General features: G+C 59.7%; 1 protein-coding gene across 7 annotated transcripts in view; it reads left to right on the top strand.

Moving 5' to 3' along the window:
* The window catches only part of C15H1orf94 (chromosome 15 C1orf94 homolog), a 39,574-nt gene extending 22,797 nt beyond the window's left edge, over positions 1 to 16,777 (top strand). For 2 of the 7 annotated variants that reach the window (XM_049094350.1, XM_049094349.1), the window contains exons 5-9: positions 29 to 157; positions 348 to 523; positions 5,643 to 5,720; positions 8,664 to 8,860; positions 14,991 to 15,666. In XM_049094350.1, coding sequence (XP_048950307.1) covers positions 29 to 157; positions 348 to 523; positions 5,643 to 5,720; positions 8,664 to 8,860; positions 14,991 to 15,333 — 923 coding nt within the window. In that variant the 3' untranslated portion in view covers positions 15,334 to 15,666. Of the gene's footprint in view, positions 1 to 28; positions 158 to 347; positions 524 to 5,642; positions 5,721 to 8,663; positions 8,861 to 9,794; positions 9,955 to 13,039; positions 13,466 to 14,990 lie in introns of those variants that run through there. The other 5 variants (XM_049094353.1, XM_049094354.1, XM_049094351.1 and 2 more) reach the window with 5 other exon arrangements.
* The last annotated feature ends 434 nt before the right edge of the window (positions 16,778 to 17,211 follow it).

The raw sequence follows: 17,211 nt of genomic DNA, 5'->3' as shown, positions 1-17,211 counted from the left end.
ACAGAGAAGAATCTGGTTTTCCACGTAGGTCAGCTGTGGCCCTGGCCGCCTGGTTTATGGTTGTCCCTTGCTAAGCCGCCTCCTGTCCTAGTGAGGGATGGAGAAAGCGCTCCCAGCCAGGCCACGCAGGGACTCGCACCTCTTCCCAATTGGCCAGGTGTGTGCTAACGATGTTTTCCCGTAGTTGGAAAGCCACCCAAACTTTGAAGAACCCTTTGGGAGCTCAAAGACCTGACACCTGAGAACATGAATCCTGGGGTAGTCACGGTGCAGGGGGCGGGGTGGGGGGGCGCTGGCCTCTCCCTTCCACAGTCCCTGAAACACTCTACCCCTCCTGTGACTCACAGTTAACCCGCCGGGGACCGTGGCCGACAAGAGCAACCTCAAGTATACAGGGAACGTTTTCACCCCACGCTTTGCCACGGCCCTGACCTCAGCCACCCTGAACCAGCCGCTCTGGCTCAACCTGAGCTACCCGCCTCCGCCCGTGTTCACAAATCACTCCGCCTTCCCACAGTATCAGGTGAGCGAGTGGGTCCCGGGCCTGGATCCCAGCTCCCAGCTCCCAGCCACCCAGGAGTGTGCCCTGCAGGGCGCCGAAATCACAAAGAGGCTCAGACTGCCTGTTTTCTTCACCGTGGCCTGCTTTACACATGGGCACGTGGGCATGCACACACACACACACGCACTCTTGAATTTTCCGTTGTCTGAAAGCCAGCTCAACTATGCTGTGTATTCCAGATCTGCTCCCGGCACAGGGCGATGGCTGGTCCTTGGGCTCCGGTGATGGGTGGTCCTTGGGCTCCAGGAACAGGGTGATAGGTGGTCCTTGGGCTCCCTGGGCTCCTGGCACAGAGTGATGGCTGCTCCTTGGGCTCCCAGCACAGGGCAATGGCTGGTCCTTGGGCTCCGGTGATGGGTGGTCCTTGGGCTCTGGGAACAGGGTGATGGTGGTCCTTGGGCTCCCTGGGCTCCCGGCACAGGGCGATGGCTGCTCCTTGGGGTCCCAGCACAGGGCAATGCTGGTCCTTGGGCTCTGGGCATAGGGTGACAGGTGGTCCTTGGGCTCCAGGAACAGGGTGATGGTGGTCCTTGGGCTCCCTGGGCTCCCAGCACAAGGCGATGGCTGTTCCTTGGGGTCCCAGCACAGGGCAATGCTGGTCCTTGGGCTCTGGGCATAGGGTGACAGGTGGTCCTTGGGCTCCAGGAACAGAGTGATGGCTGCTCCTTGGGCTCCCAGTATAGGGTGATGGCTGTTCCTTGGGCTCCTGGCGCAGGGCAATGGCTGGTCCTTGGGTTCTGGGCATAGGGTGATGGGTGGTCCTTGGGCTCCAGGAACAGGGTGATGGTGGTTCTTGGGCTCCTTGGGTTCCTGGCACAGGGTGATGGCAGGTCCTTGGGCTCTGGGCATAGGGTGATGGGTGGTCCTTGGGCTCCGGGAACAGGGTGATGGGTGGTCCTTGGGCTCTAGGAACAGAGCAAGGGTTGGTTCTTGGGCTGCCTGGGCTCCTGGCACAGGGTGATGGCTGCTCCTTGGGCTCCCGGCATAGGGTGATGGGTGGTCCTTGGGCTCCAGGAACAGAGCAAGGGCTGGTTCTTGGGCTGCTTAGGCTCTGGGAACAGGGTGATGGTGGTCCTTGGGCTCCCTGGGCTCCCAGCACAGGGAGATGGCTGCTCTTTGGGCTCCTGGCACAGGGTGATAGCTGGCCCTTAGGCTCCCTGGGCTCCTGGCACAGGGTGATGGCTTGTTTGGGCTCCTGGTACAGGGCAATGGCTGGTCTTGGGCCCCCGGCACAGGGTGATGGCTGGCCCTTGGGCTCCCTGGGCTCCCAGCACAGGGTGGCGTCTGCTCCTTGGACTCCCGGCGCAGGGCGACAGCTGGTCCTTGGGCTCCCAGCGTAGGCTGATGGCCTTGTCCTCATTTCTGATCCACCTGCTAGGACTTCCTTTAGAGTTGGATGACGTGTGTCCTAGAGCAGTCAGGACAGTCCCAGTTTAGTTTTTATCCCAGCATAATTATCAAAAGCACCCCCCTTTCACCGTCCGGCGTCCTGGTGTGGATGCCAAACTACGTGGCCACCTTATTTCAGATGTAATAGCATCTGAGGAGCCTTAGCTGGTCTCAGTGCACATTCTCAGCCTTGGGCTCTACACTCCGGGGGCATCCGTGATCAGACACAGAGGGACGGTGAAACACGAGTAGCAGGGCTGGAAATTCTACTCACGGAGCTTCCTTATGCAGGAAAACAGAGTTTCTTTAGTTTGTCTATTTAAAGTCGGTCTCCCTTACGAGCTGCCTCCTGCTGGGCGGAAGGAGGGGAAAAAATCAAATCAACCTCCATTCTGGTTTAAGCCTTAGTTCAACTCAATGGCTTCAACAGGCCCTTCGGGTGGTGTTCTGTTTCTCCAGGAGAGGGGGGCTCAGCATCTGGGGTCCCCTGGCCTCTGCCCCGGCTCCTCTCCAGAATGGCACACAGGTGTGTGGGCCGGACACCCCAACCTGTACAGCCGGGTCCTCGGGAGCCTGCTGCCTGGCTGGCCCGGCAAGGCCTGGAGAGGACAATATACCTGCAATCCGCAGTCGCTCCTCTGTGCTCCTGCCCCTGCCGCTGTTCTGGGGGACCTGGGTCACCTCCTCTTCTACAACCAAGCGGCAAAGCCTGCGGCCCAGAAGCCCCGTGTGCAGAGGGTGGATCTTCTCAACCCCATACAGAGCCTCTCTGAGCTGATCCACCAGACTTAGCCATCCGGGAGCGTAAACAGAAGCTAAGGGAGTTGAGCAGAGCCTCCCTCTCTCTCCCTCTCATGTTTTGTTCCAAGCCTTTTTGTTAGTTTGTTTGCTAAAAAGGACGAGCGCCCTCCCTCACCTCCTGCAGGACGGAAAGCCTCCCCGTGGGGCTGTAAGGAAGCCCAACGGACGGACGGGGAGGCCGGAGCGCGTCCGTCCCGAATCTGTCCCGCACTTAGCCGGGTCCTCAGAGAAGTGCCCTTGTCCATCCGCCGCCCTCTCCTCTCGCACTCCTCGCTCCTGCGTTTCTGCGTCTGCCCCTTTGCTCTTTGGTCCTTTATTCACCTCCTCGCCGCCGACACGTTCCCTTCTTCTTATGCACGTGTTGACTCATTCGCTTAAGCAATTTTAAGAACCTTGGTTCCGCCCTGACCACAGGCCGGGCACTGGCCAGGTGAGGGGGTTCGGAGAGGACGCTTAGCGCCCGGTGCACGTCGGGTGCAGATCAGAGCCGGGCGCTGAGTGCACCCCACCTCTGGAAGAGAAGTGAGCGTAGGATTTTGTGCAGTGTGAACCGATCCACTCGGTGCGCTCAAGGGCTCAGCGTGTGAAGCCGTTCACGATGGCTCTGTCCACTGCTTGTGACTCGGCTTTGCAGAGGGAGTGAGGCTCTAACGTATCTGGGCACGAAGGCTGCCCCCTGACGCCTCCCGGGCTGTGATGAAGACCAGGGCAGTTTACCTCCTCCCAGCGTCTAGTGATTTCATCATCCAGCTTCGGGATGGCTCATCGGGAGGCCTGACACAATAAGAAGAAGGCAGGTTTTGGAATTGGCAGACCTGGCCTTACAGAAATCCACTGCTTTCAAGCTGTGTGGCCGTGGGCAAGCCGAAGTCTGCTAAATGCCCTGAGCCCTGGTTTCCTCACCTGTGAAATGGGCTCATAACAATCAGCAGCAGCCTCTACCTGACTTGGCTGTAAGGCTAATGGAGTCCGTGGGTGAGAAAGGCCTTTGAGAAACCTAAAGTAGGATGCAGACGTTGGTTTTTATTATCATTCAACCCTGATCTTCCTAGGAAACGGGGTCAGGGAGCTCTGCAGACCTTGAGCAGACAGAGAGGAGAAACAGGGAGCAGTCGCTCCTCGCCCCTTTTCAGTGCGTGGCATCAGGAATAGAGATGAGGGCCCAAATCCAATTTACTCAGAGCTCCCCTGTGGAGTGACGTGGAGCCACGGAAGACTAAGTCTGCAGCGCCAAGGAGCCCCTGAGGCGGCCGGGCCGCTGGGCCTGGAGGAGCGCAGTGCCCGGCCAAGGAGGAGGCTGGAAAGAGGCGCTGACCTCAGGCAAAAAAAAAAAAAGAAGAATGTTTACCTGCCCATGCCTATGATTTTACAGAATCACAGAATTGCAATTTGAGCAACCGGAAATGTCCTGAGCGTCAGTGTGCTGCGCGTGTGACAGTCGGCCCCGGAGGGAGCAAGGGTGGCGGCTGTTTGTGTCCCACGGAGGCCGGGGGCCTGGGGAGCTGGCCTCGCAGCGCAGCCCCGGCTGATGGGCAGGGAGACGGGCACGGGGACCCCACGTGGGAGCAGGCCGTGTCCCGGGCCAGCCAGGACCGAGCCCTGTGTCCCACTTCGATGTCCAGGCTCTGGCCGAGGCATGGGGAGGGGCGTGCAGGGGCCAGGCTGCGGGTGTTGCGGGGGGTGCCCTGGCCGCAGGTGCTCTGGCTGCCGGATGGACGTAGGAGCCGCCCGACCGCGGGCCGTGTGAGCGGCCTGGGTGCAGCGAGCAAGGGGAGGTTCTGGGATGGAGGGGGGAGGGGGGCACCCTGCAGGGAAGCTGTGGCTTCTCCAAGGAGCCCGTGGGCCCTGAGGAAGCCCCAGGGGCACAGTGTCCGCCGTCAGCACTTTGGTGAGTGGTATGAGCTGAGCCCAGCATCTTGGGGGCAGCGTCTCTGGATTCAGAATCTTCCGGAAACACACACAGGCCCGAGGGGAGCTTTGGGCTGCATCCTCAGAGGTAACTGTGGGTTGGCAGGTGGAGGCCGCCCCAGCCGGCAGGGCTGTGATCTGTCCCCAGCCCCCGGAGCGGGTGTGTGTGCACACGGGGGTCCGCGGCCACCCTGCATGGAGCGCTGACCAGAAGCGCGACTTCCCATTTGGCTGCGCGGCGGCTGGCGCCTAGAGTGGGGGAGCAGTGGGATCATTAGCAGGATCCTGACTCCACGCCAGGCGCTGCTTGGGGCCGTGGGGACACGCGGACTTGTCTACCTTCCTGCCTGGGCTCGTCAGGAGGTACAGCCCAGGGTGGGTGTGCACACCTGGACATGGAGCCGCGGGTACAGCTGGGGTGGGTGCACACACCTGGACACAGAGCTGCGGGTACAGCCTGGGGTCGGTGTGCACACCTGGACACGGAGCTGCGGGTACAGCCTGGGGTGGGTGCGCACACGAGGACAGGGAGCCGCGAACACCTGAGAGCGCCCGTGCCGACGTGCTTACAAGCACGTGGATGGCGACCCACACTCCCGTGCACACACACAGACGTGCATTGATGCCCACGTCGCGGGGCAGGATGGAGTTTGGGGCAAGGCCCTTAGGTCTAGGCAGCGGCCGAGAGAACTCACCCCTTCGCGGGCCTCACGGTGGGGACGCAGGTAAATCTGTAGCCGTGGGGAGAGAAGCGCAGAGATGCGAGGGGGCCTTCCCGAGGTGACGGGCCGCCCGGAGGGCAGAGCTGGGACTCTCGAGGTGGGGGGGGCCACCGAGAAGGCTCCGCCTGGCGGCTGGGGGAGCTGCTCCGTGGGCCTCGGGGCCCGGGCCGTGCTTGCCCAGAGTGCGGCCGCCCCCCTGCCTGGCCGCGGGCCCTGGAGCGGCGTGGGGCCGGCCGTGCTGAGCGCGCCTCTCTCCGCAGGGCCTGTACCCGCCGCGCGCAGCCAGGATGCCCTGTCAGCAGCCCCCGCAGCCCCCGCTGGGCTGCTCCTCCCGGCAGGTGAGTAGGCCGCGTCCCCAGCCCTGCCCGGCTCCACACGGCCTTGCGCCCGGAGGACACTGTGTCCTGCGACGGGCCTGCGGGCCACTCTCTGTGCTCGTCGCCTGCCCTGGGCCCCCCATCGACCCACCCGTATCGGGGCTCCACCCATGCGAACGTCCCAGCCCCCCAGGGGGCGGCTCGGCACTCACAGCACGGGGCCCAGGGAGACAGAGGCCTTGTCAGGGTCACCGAGTCACCGTAGGAGCCAGCTTGTGCGGTGGCCACCGGCGGCCTCGGCATCTCAGGGACTTCCAACAATAAATGAGAGGTTTTCAGCCACAGCTCCCTGGGCTGGTTGCGCTGGGCTGGGATTGGGTTCGAGGCTGTGTCATGTGCTCCCCCTTGGGGAGCTTGCTGGACCCATGGCAGCTGTTGCTCCTGCCATGTAGACAGGAGTGGGGGGGGGGGAGCAGAGCCCCTGCTGCTGGGGCCTGGGCTTGGTGCTAGCGCCTGGCAACCCGCACCCGCCTTCCGTGGCCCAGGAAAGCCGCACGGTGTGGCCCAGCTGCGGCCAGCTGCAGAGTCACCCCCTTTCCCGTCAGTGTGTTTTTCAAATACAAGCCGTCTGGTCACACCGAAGTCACAGGCAGGCCGTGGAGGCAGTCCCGGTGCATGTGGGCCCCAAGCAGCGCCCGGGCCGGAAGCGCAGTAAAAATCAAATTACTGGCTGGTTCATCTGCAACTGAGACTTGATCGCACGCGCGTCTTGTCTGTGGGCTGCTCGGCCGAGTGCCCCACCCCCCCCACGTCCAGGAGTGGACTCCAGCACGGAAACTGCAGGATGGGGGCGGCCTCGGCCTCGGGTCCGGCTGCAGGGCCCCAGCCAGCGTGGCTCCACCGCGGGTGGACAGACCCCCACACTCAGACTCACCGTCTGGGGGCTTCCTCCTGCCCGGCAGGGAGCAAACCGCACCTCTGACCTGAGCTGTGTTGGAATGTTCCAGAAAGCAGAGAAGAGCCCGGAGGCCCGGGGCTGCTCGTGTCGCAGTGAGGGCTCTGCGTCCTCGGGGAGTGCGGAGCTGAGGCCCAGCCTGGCCCTGGGAGCCTCAGCAGTCACCCCTACCCGGCCCACAGAGAGTGACCCCGGCTCGGGGAGAGGGGGGCCCGACGGCCCCATGCAAGTGCCCGCGTCTGTCTGAGAAAGCGCTGGAGGCCCTTGGTTCCAAACAGAGACAAACCACCCTGGAGAGGCGGCCCTGTCGCCGGTTCCCGCAGGGTCCTTCCGGCCGAATCTATCTACACACACTTTACACGAATGTAGCTTTCAGGGCATGTGGCTCTGTCACTGCCGTTGCCGGCGAAGCGCATCCTGGAGACGATTCCAGAGCCGTGCATGCTGCATCACGGGGTTCACCCGCTGTGTGCGGTTGGGGACACGTCCCCCAGGATGCCCGCGGGAGCCCCCGGGCATCCCCCTGCGCGGTCCTCGGACCATCCCACCTCCCAGGAGACCCGGGGGGGCCTCCCTGCCCGTCCGCCAAGGCACCCGTCCCCGGGGGGGGCCCGTCCTGGCCTCTCTCTGTGAGCTCTTGGCTCTTTGTCATGGTCCGCGCGTCATCTTGGGCGTTTGGGGGCCCACGTCCAGCATCCGAGAGTCCTACCTGCAGCCTGGGGTAGGAGGGGGCTCAGCGGGAGCAATCGCACGGGCCCCGGGCCCGCGTGGGCCTTAGGGGTCTGACTGCAAGTCACGCCCGTGGAGCCCATGGAGCCCGTGGAGCGCTTACCTGCAAGGTCCGAGCTCCTGAGCCGCCTCCTCCGTCTCTGGCTCGTGCTCCCGCCGCCCAAGCTCCGGGGCTGGAAGGAGAGAAGCCGCACGGGCCTGGCACGGCCTGAGCCCTCCAGAAGCCCCAGCCTTTGCGATCTTTTTTTTTTTTTTTTTTAAATTAGAGAAGGATCCGCAGGGTGAGAGAGGGCTGTCACTGTGCTGGGTCCCCGGGCGGCTTGGACACCGGACTCTTGCTTTTAAAGACGACGTCCAGAAGTTTCCCTCGCTTTGACTGCAGCTCCCTTCAGCGTGCGGGAGGACGGATGTCACCCCGTACAGGAGAGGGTCTTCTGACGTTTGTAGAATACAGTGCCTGCAACGTAACGAGCTCCCCATCATTGCAGGGATTCAAGCGGACCCTGAGTGGCCTCTTCTTTGCCCTCTCCCCTCCTTTTTTCTCGTGCTCCTTCATTTAACGCATGTTTATGGAGCAGCTTATTTGGCCCAGCCCCGTCCCAGGGCCGAGAAGACGACGCTCGATGAGACCGCCGGGGCCCCGGCTCTTGGTGGAGGTCGGATCCGGGGGGCGGGGGGCGGGGGCTGAGCTCTATGGAGCCTGGATCCCGCTGTACGACGCTGCCGCTGGCCCCAGGCGGCCACCTCAACCCACACCGGTTACCGTGAGCGTGCACCTTCAGCTCCTCGCCCTTTGCGGCAGCCGCAGCTCAAGTGGCCGAAAGTCTCCGCTGGTGGGTGGTGGCCCAAGTACCGGGGGGCTGGGTCGAAGCCGGGGCTGTAGAAATCTCAACAGACCTTTTTTTTTTTTTTTTTTTTTTTAGGTAAAAATGAATGAGGGCTCTCAGGGGCAGCTATTGGCAGGGGATGGGGTGGGGAGGGCAGCGCAGAGAACGGAAATAAAGTCCATTTGCTGTTCATCAGGCTGCTGTCGGCCGACTCGGTGTCCGTGCCGCGGAGGGAGCGTTCGCCCTCCTGCCAACGGGGAAACTGAGGCCCGGGTGACCTGGGCACCTTGGCAGCCAGGCGCAGGGGGGAGGCTCGGGCTTCGCCACAGTCCTCGCAGGGCCTCCCGCACGCCCGCCGCTCCGGGGTTAAGGCTGGGGGGTCCGAGCGAGGCCCCGGAGGTTCGGAAGCAGCGGGCTCTGGTGGACGCGGCCCCTCTCGTCTGTGACCTGCAGGTGACGCCGTACAGCCCACAGCAGGTGGGACAGCAGGTGTTCCGCTCTTCCTACGCCCCCCTGCTGAGCTACATCCCCTTCGTCCAGCCCGGCTACCCGCACCCTCAGAGGACACCTCCAAAGCTGTGCAGCCATCCCCGCGACCCTTCCCCGATGGCGGGAGACGGGCCACAGTACGTGGTCCCCCAGGCGTACGGGTGAGTCCTCAGCCCCCTCCTCGGGTGCACCTCGCTCGCGGGAAGCTACAGGGCCGGGAGGGGAGCTGGTTCTCGCGTTGCAGGGTCCTGGGGAGGGAGGGGCCCTGGCCTGTCCCCAGCCATGGGTGCCGGAGGGAGCTGGTGCGCAGGCCAGGCTGCTCAGGGCCACGGGCCCACGGGATCCTAGCCACGCGGCCGTGGACGTGGGCACTCGGCCTGCAGCGGGGCCGGCAGTGGAGCAGGACCCATCTGCTGAGGCCCCGAGGCCCGTTTGCTGGGCTCCCTGCGTCGCGGGGGACCCTGAGCTCCCTCGCAGGCCAGTCGCCCCCACATCCTGCGGAGGGTGTAGCAGGCCCAGCAGCAGGGGCAGGGCTTCGCGGGTGATGCAAACCTCGACACACACTTTCCACGACGGCTGTTGTCCTAAATGAAAGGCCGGCGGTCGCCCACTCGCACCTGCAAACCTTCAGCTCATATTTGAGGCCGGGAGGAGGGCGGGACCTGGGGTCCCCCTGGGGACCCCAGTCCCCACACACCCTGGGGAGGCGTGTCTAATCTTGGGAAACTCCGCTGCCGGGATTAGGGCCGTTGGTCCCCAGCCTTCCACGTCCCCGCACAGACCCCCGCTGTGGTGCCCCCCAGGCACCCCCAGACCCTCACCCTCTCAGTCCTGCGTCTTGTAAAAGGACGATACGTTAGCGAGAGGTTTCTGTGGTCAGGATGCTTGGGAAGAGCTGAGGGAAACACAGGTGAATGGGTTTCTTACCCATCGGGGCCCTCAGATGGCTTCATTGCTGAAGTGTCTGGGAAATGTTCCTGGGGTGGGGTCGGTGGCCTCACCTGAGCCCCAAATCCACAGCCCATTTTCTTTCTCCTTTTCTCTTTTTCCTCCCTCCTTCCTCCCTCCCCATCTTTTCTGCTTCTCCTACCGCAGACGAGGGTGCATGTCATCTGCACCCCCTGCCCCCCAAGCTCTGTGTCGGGTCCTGTGGTTGATGGGGATGTAGCCTGCAGGGAACCCACAGCGGACTAGGACGAGGTTCCTCCCTTCAGAGACTGAGTGGCTGAGATGTGGGGAGCACCCCGGGGCCCGGGGCGGTGGCATGACCCGCTGTTTGGGGGGGGGTGGGCCTGCGAGGCCCCAGGGAGCAGCCGTGGGAGGAGGGGAGGGGGGTGCAGCCCTCACACGGACGGACACAAGCATGAGGCTGGGGCAGCAGAGGTGTGTGCTTGAAGTATTTGATTTACCCCTAAAAAGGTGGAAAATAGGATTAGAAAGGGAGGTTGGGTTTGGGTGTTAAACGCTCTGACTGGGAGGCCCGGGGCCTGCAGCCTGGTGCACCCTGGGTGGCGCAGCGGTTTAGCGCCTGCCTTTGGCCTAGGGCGCGATCCTGGAAACCTGGGATCGAATCTCACGTCGGGCTCCCGGTGCATGGAGCCTGCTTCTCCCTCTGCCTATGTCTCTGCCTCTCTCTCTCTCTCTCTCTCCCCCATCCTCTCTCTCTGTGTGACTATCATAAATAAATAAAAATTTAATAAATAAAAATTTAAAAAAAAAAAAAAAAAAGCACCACCGCGGGGAAGGAGGGGAGGAGGGCCCCCACCCGGGCCCTGGCTGCGGGCAGAGATGCTGGGCGCTGGAGGATGGTGCCATGGGGGAGGCATAGTCGGCAGGGTGGGCGGTGGCCGAAGGGGCTGGGGACGCCAGGGAAGGGGCGCGGCGCAGGCCGCATGCTCCCCCAAGAGCATGACTGGTCGTGGGCAGCGCTTCCTGGAGGGAAGGAAGGAGCGAGGCAAAAGGCCTTCTTGGTCTCCTTCACGGGGAGCAATAAGGCAGCAGGAAAGGAAGGCAGGGGCCGGGGGAGGACGGAGAATGAGGGAGGGCCACCACCGGAGCTGGGTCTGAATGAAGCGACAGGTACATAGGGGAGCTGTGCGTCGGGGTAGTGGCCCCGAGGTGGGAGGTGGGCCTGCAGCCGGAGCCCTGGGGGGGGGAGGAGGGGGAGTGGCCGCGGGAGCAGGGGCAGCAGGGCCTGGGGGGCACGGCCAGGCGTCGGGTCAGGCCCTGGGGAGCTGGTGAAACTTCCCCGGGTGGGGGTGAGGTGGCCTGCACCGAGTCTGCACCAGGAGCGGGGCTCAGGCAGGGGCGCAGGCCTACCCCGCTGGGCTGCTGTAGGGGGGCGGGGCATGGGGGGCAGAGGAGGAGGCATTTCCTGGAGGATGTGGGGGGAGCAGGGCTGGGGGAACCACTCGAGGCCATTGGGGGGACGGGGGATGAGGGCGTCGGGGATGGCGTGGCGGGGGGACGGGCAGGGGCAGGGGAGAGGCCGGTGGGAGGAGCAGGGCTCCGGGGATGAGGCGGCCCCCCTACCCCTCCTGGCCTCTCTCTGTGAGCTCTTGGCTCTTTGTCATGGTCCAACACCCCCTACCCCCGCTTCCATACCCCCTTTGCCCCCCTATTCCCTCCTCCCCCACTCCCTCCAGCTCCTCCTCTCCCACCCCTCCCCCTCCTCCTCTGCTCCCCCCCCCCCCCCCCCCCCCCGCTCCTCCTGTCCTCTTCCCTCCCTTGCCTCTCCCCCGCCCCCTCACCCCCTCCCTTCCCACTCACCTTCCCCCCTCCCTGCCCCATCCATTACCATGCCCTTACCTCCCACACATAACAAGCTCGAGGGTGAAAGGAGCACAGGTCCTAGTGGCACAGGCAGTGCCAGCGGGGAGGCTGCTGCCGGCAACCATGCCCCAGGCCAGGGCGCTGGTGCTCTTCCTCCAGGAAGCCTTCCCTGATGCCCCTCGCCCCCAGGACCCCCGGCTCCCTCTGACACTCTGGCGAGTGTCGTGTGCAGACCAGGCCCCGGGCAGGTGAGCCCCCCAGAGCATCCCCCACCCCCCCGCCGGGTGGCCTGGCTGCGCGGGGACGTGGCATCAGCGGTCAGGCGTGTCCCCAGTGATTCATTACCGATGGTTATTAGGCTGAGGTGCGGGTTCCAGTTTTTGTTTCATAAACCAGCACAGAATCCGGGGCGTCCTGGCCCGACCTGAGTCTCCATCAGTTCCTTTGAGTGTGAGTTTGGGGCAGAGGGAGGAAGGGCTGGGGGTGAGGAAGGGGGCGCCAGCAGAGGCCCCTCCTCGTGCCAGGTCCTGGGCTGCACACCAGGCGGATATCGTCCCCGCTCTCTTGGGATTTACTTAGTGAAAAGCGAATCAAACTAACCCGAAGCCCAGCTTGCCCCAGCCCCTCAGGGCGCCGGTTTGTTCCCATCGCTTCTTCCCTCCCTCACCCTCTCTCCCCCCCCCCCCTTTTTTTTCTTTTTTCTTTCATTAATTCGCGATTGTCTCCTGCTCTGAGCACCAGCCGCAGGAAGGCCCGAGAACCCCGGGGTCAGACTCCGTGTGGCCGGGTGCCCTGCTGCGGTGTGTACGGAGCCCGGCTCCCCTGTGGACGGGACAGGACGAAATTGCTGTAGGGCCGTGCGAGTAGCTGGTCCCATGGGGCAAGGTCAGGCCGAGTCACGGGGGAGCTGCCGTTGGGGCCCCCATGAGGCGTGAGCAGCCCTGGAGCCCAGGCAGAGTGGGGGTGGGCAGGTGTCATCTTTCCCCGCGGGAAGGTGCGCCTCTCAAATGCCTTCCCTGGGGGGCCTGGCAGGGGTCAGGGTGCTTGGGCTCAGGTGCTAAAATAGGGAAACGGGTTCAGCTTAGCACCCATAAGGGGACAGGCAGCCCCGGGACCGTGCAGACTCTGGGGCTCACCCTGGGACCCGACCCTGAGTCCCGTGATGCTGGGGACCCCCTGGGGGACACACGTGTCTTCCCGGGCAGGTCGAAGGGCTGGCGAGGTGCTCAGGTGCAGACAGGCCCCCTGTTGTGCGGTCCTGGAGATGGGGACAGCGCTGGGCCCAAGGAGGCAGTCCCTGCAGCCCGCTAGGCCCTCTCGGATCTAAGGAAGTGGCCTTGGAAGCTCTTAACTGTCCTCCAGTTGTATCCTTACAGTATTTTATTTTCCCAGAGCCAAAGCTTTTTTTTTTTTTTTTTTTTTTTTTTTTAATGATGCTGAGCATTTAGCCTCCAAGCCTGTCACAGCCTTCCCGGTCCCCGACAGCCATAAGACAACGCACTTCTTCTCCCAATATCTCCGCCAACCCCAGGAGTCCCGTCATGAGGTCCGTCTTCTCTCTCTTCCAGGTTCGGCTCGACGGCTGGCGGGCCCCTGGTGAACAGCCCCTATTTTTCCTCTGGTGGGAATGGCATAAACTTTTAGACGATCTTCTCTCCTCCCTCCTCTTACCTTAGCCCTCAGATCGGGGCTGAGGGCTCTGGAACTCCGGGTTCTGTAATCGCGTGGCCGGGGGTTTGGAAAACCAAAGTTCCGACCAGGTCACAGACAGAAAACGGCAAGACCAGGCTCATCTCTTGACCACCTGTGTCACACACCCCGCACCCCACACACACGCCTCCCTCGCACCCGTACCCCCGCCCCCCACTTGACCACATATGCACCTGTATTTAGCTGACATGAGTGATTTTTGTTTCTGTTGTTGGTAAAATAGAAGTAAGACGCTTAATTTTAGAAAGTTTGTATTTTATGATAAAAGTGTGAGCTGCTTGAAACGGAATGTGCCTGTGTATTTTTGTCACACTTTGTGTCATCTTCACTGCTCATTTCCCCACGCACGACATACAGCGTTGACTCAGGACGTGACAGGAGACCACGGGCTGGAGCCCTCGTGGCGGCGCTGCTGTCTAAATATGAGCCCCCGGGGCAGGGGTGGGGGGAGGCCATAACCGCCAGGGCTGAGCTGCTCTCTCCTGTGAGAGCTGCTCTCTCTCCCACTCGATTCTCAACCTCCGGGTTCATGCATCTTAGGAGCGGACTGAGCAGAGCACCCTCCTCAGGCGGTTGTTTTACAGGAAAAGCCTCTCTTGCACGCGAGATGGGGAAATGTGACCTGGAAATCCATTTCGGAAGCAAGCGTGCCTGTGGTAGACGCCGGGCAGGGACGGTGCGCCGGCGCCCAGCTCCGGGCCGGCCTCCAAGCCACACGAGCGGGCACTGCTCACTCATCCATCTCGATTAGCTTTTACCAGCGACTTGACTAAGGGCGTTGGGAGCCTCCTGACCACATGCGTGGAGGACACAAATCTGGGGACAGGAGTCACCTCGGTGGGGACCGCGCATGTACTGAACTCCCCTGTACCCCTGCAGCTGCCCGGAGCTGGGACAAAGCCAGAGTGGCTCTCCCCATGGTGGTCCCGCCAGCCATCACTGACCAGGGTGGTCCGGGAGGTGACACCCGCATGCCATCCTTCAGCAGACTCCAACAAGTTCAAATTAAACAGGATACTGTAAGGACCTACTCTTGGGGAAAAAAAAATGAGCTATGCACAGAAAAGATAGACCGACACTATCAGTTCTAAGTTGCTCTATTGCCGATCCGATTAGTTATGTGACGGCTCACCGCCTACCCTGGCTGAGTCCAATCCTGGTAGCAGTGACAGGCTGAGGGCTGGAAATCCCTGATGTCCCAGGGCAGGCTGTGGCTCCGTGCCCACGAGAGCCTTTCTCCTGCCCTCACATCATGAGGCCATTGGCCTCACTGGCCTCTCCTGGGAACCTGGAAATTAATTTCTCTTCTAAGTTCTCTTAAGACTCAGGCCCTCTTCCTTTCTCCACGGTCTAAGTCTGGGATGCTCCCCAAGTTCTTCAGCCCCTGCCCCTAAGGCCGGACCCTGTTTCTAGTATATCTTTTTTTTTTTTTTATTTGACTAACAATCTAGATTCTCCATGGACTCTAAGAAACATTAGTCCCCTAGGATTCTGACAAATTCAGGAGCACTTTTCTTTCCTGAGGGGCTTCCTCACATTGTATCTCCAGGTATGAACCCCAGGCTGGACCATACCTTACTACTTTCTCTTGATCTCAGGCTTTTCGGAGGCAGGAGAGAGTAAGAGAAAAAAACATTGATTTTTTTTTTTTCTTTGGCCAGACCTGGGTTCTAAGCCACTTTCCAACACTGACCTTGGGTCGAGAACTTAACCTCTTTCAACTTAGGCTTTATTAATGGTAATGTTAAGAGTTGAGAGGATTAAAAGATCATGTGGGCTTAATATAAGTTTAATCTCTACTTAATGCAGACTTGTGGTTCTACAATGGTGGAGTGAAGACGTTTCTGTCCCTCTTAAAATTGGCCCTCAAATAGCAAGGAGAGCAAGAAAACCTATGCAAACTCCTTTCTCAGTGAAACTAGGAGAAGCCAGCAACCCTCCCACCCCCATCCACTATATAAGAAGGCAGAAACGGGATGGAGGAAGAGTAAGCGCCTCAGTGGAGCAGGGGAGGATTGTGTTGACGAGCCCACTGAAGGAGAACGATCAACAAGGAGCAAACAATTTCCTCCTGCCAAATCCTAAAGGTCTCAGGAGGTGCCCGTGCTGGACGCCATGGAAGGAGATGGTTCAAAGGGAGGCCATGAGGTAAGAGGTAGCTTCTATCCTGGACCCACACAGTGAGGGGCCACGGGCAGTTCTATAGAAGACAGAAGGCTGGGGAACACTTGGAGAACATGCATAAGGATCGTGGAGCTGAGAGTCCAGGTTGAAAATGGGGATTAAGTGAAATACACGTATATATCCAGTGGCGCCGCTAAGTTTTAACCAAGAGGTAGGAGTCTGGAGGGTCCTCTGGAAAAACTGAACTGCCCCAAAGGCATTTGAGGGTACCAGTGAAAATCACCCTATGATTATGCCCATTACAAAGAGCTGCCAATCAACTTTCAAAGACCTGAGTCTTAACAGGAATGGACAAACTTCAATAAGAAAGAAATGGATCAAAACAAAGGTAAAAAAGGAACCAAAAAAAAAAAAAAAAGACAGACCATAATACTCTCAGGGAGATAAGATAGTACATTTAAAAAAATAAGACAATATGCCATACACTTATTTTTAAAAATCCGAACAAGAAAGTGCTTTTGAAATTAAAACAGTGATAGTTGATGTTTTTCAGTGAAGAGAGTTGGAAGCTAACATCAGAGAGATCTCATGGAAAAGAGAACTAAAAAAAGACACGGGATGGATTATAGGAGATAAAACATGGGAAAATGAGAGGATCAGTCCAGGACACCAGCTATCCACCTAACAAGAGTTCTAGGCACAATAGCAACAATAAGGGGAGGGTAGTACTAAACACACACACACACACACACACACACATAAACAAACAAAAAGACAGGGAAATTTCCCAAATATAATGGTCCCAGACCAGTGCTGAAAAAAAAATGAATTAAAAAAAGAATCTCTCCGAAGACATTTCCCTGTAAAATTTCAGAATATTAGGGATCAAGGCAGGATGCCAATAACTGCAGAGAACCTCACTCACATACAAATGTGCAAGAATCAGGAAGGCATCAGATTTCTCAACAGTAACCCGGTGAACCTAAAGGATCCCAGGACAAAGCTGTCATCACTTTGATCGGAAATGATTTTTGACCTGGAATTTTAAAACTCAATTTTTATCTGTACGGGTATAGAATGGAGGTGTTTTTAGACATGCAAAGTCTCAAAAAAATGTTGCCTCCTTGCATGCTTGTCAACAAATTAAGGGAGGGTGTGCTCGGCTAAGACAAGCAGATAGGCCAAGAAAGAGGATCCGGAATCTGGAAGCAGATATTCAACAGAACGTGAGCAGGAGGGAGGCTAAGGAGGCATCCCAGGTAGTGAGAGAGGAAGGGCTCAGCTCAGAACCGGGGAAACCACCACCACCACTGCCGGGCCAGGCAGCAGCAGGAAGCTGGAGACCTAAGACAGCAGGTATATCCATGGGGGCCCAGGCGGCTGGAGGAAAAGAAAACAGATTATCCCAACGGAGTTGACTGCGTAGAAACTTGTACTGAGAGTTGTTTTATAGTGGTTGGTGGGGGTGGGAAGACTTTAGCTGTAAATTCAAGTGAAAAATGCAACAACTGTTAACTTGGCAGCAGACAATATTTACACGGTCATAAACAATAAAAAGCCCAAATATAGACCTTACCAAAACTTGTGTTATAACTGCCGTGGAAGGATGGAGGTGAAGAGAGAGGTGCAGCTAAAGCTAAGCTCCTCAGTTGCTGCAAGAGAAAGTCGGTATGTGGTATCCAAAATGGATGATTTCAGAGAATGGGATTCCCATAGTTATCTAGAAATGTGGAGATAGGTCCCAAGATGAAGTCTCAGCCCTGAAACTCCTCCTCCAGGACTTGAGGTCCTCCAAGGCTCCCTCCTTGGGGAAGGAACCCTCAGCTTTGTGTTATTCATTCCTCTGTATGACGGGATTTCCATTCGGCACCAAGCACACGTCTCCCCCTTCTTCCTTAGTAATAGA

This window comes from Canis lupus, chromosome 15 (genome assembly GCF_003254725.2).
Source record: "Canis lupus dingo isolate Sandy chromosome 15, ASM325472v2, whole genome shotgun sequence".
NCBI classification, from domain to species: Eukaryota; Metazoa; Chordata; class Mammalia; order Carnivora; family Canidae; genus Canis; species Canis lupus.
The sequence above is the reverse complement of the archived record's forward strand: the minus strand, read 5'-3'. Positions and strand labels throughout refer to the sequence as shown.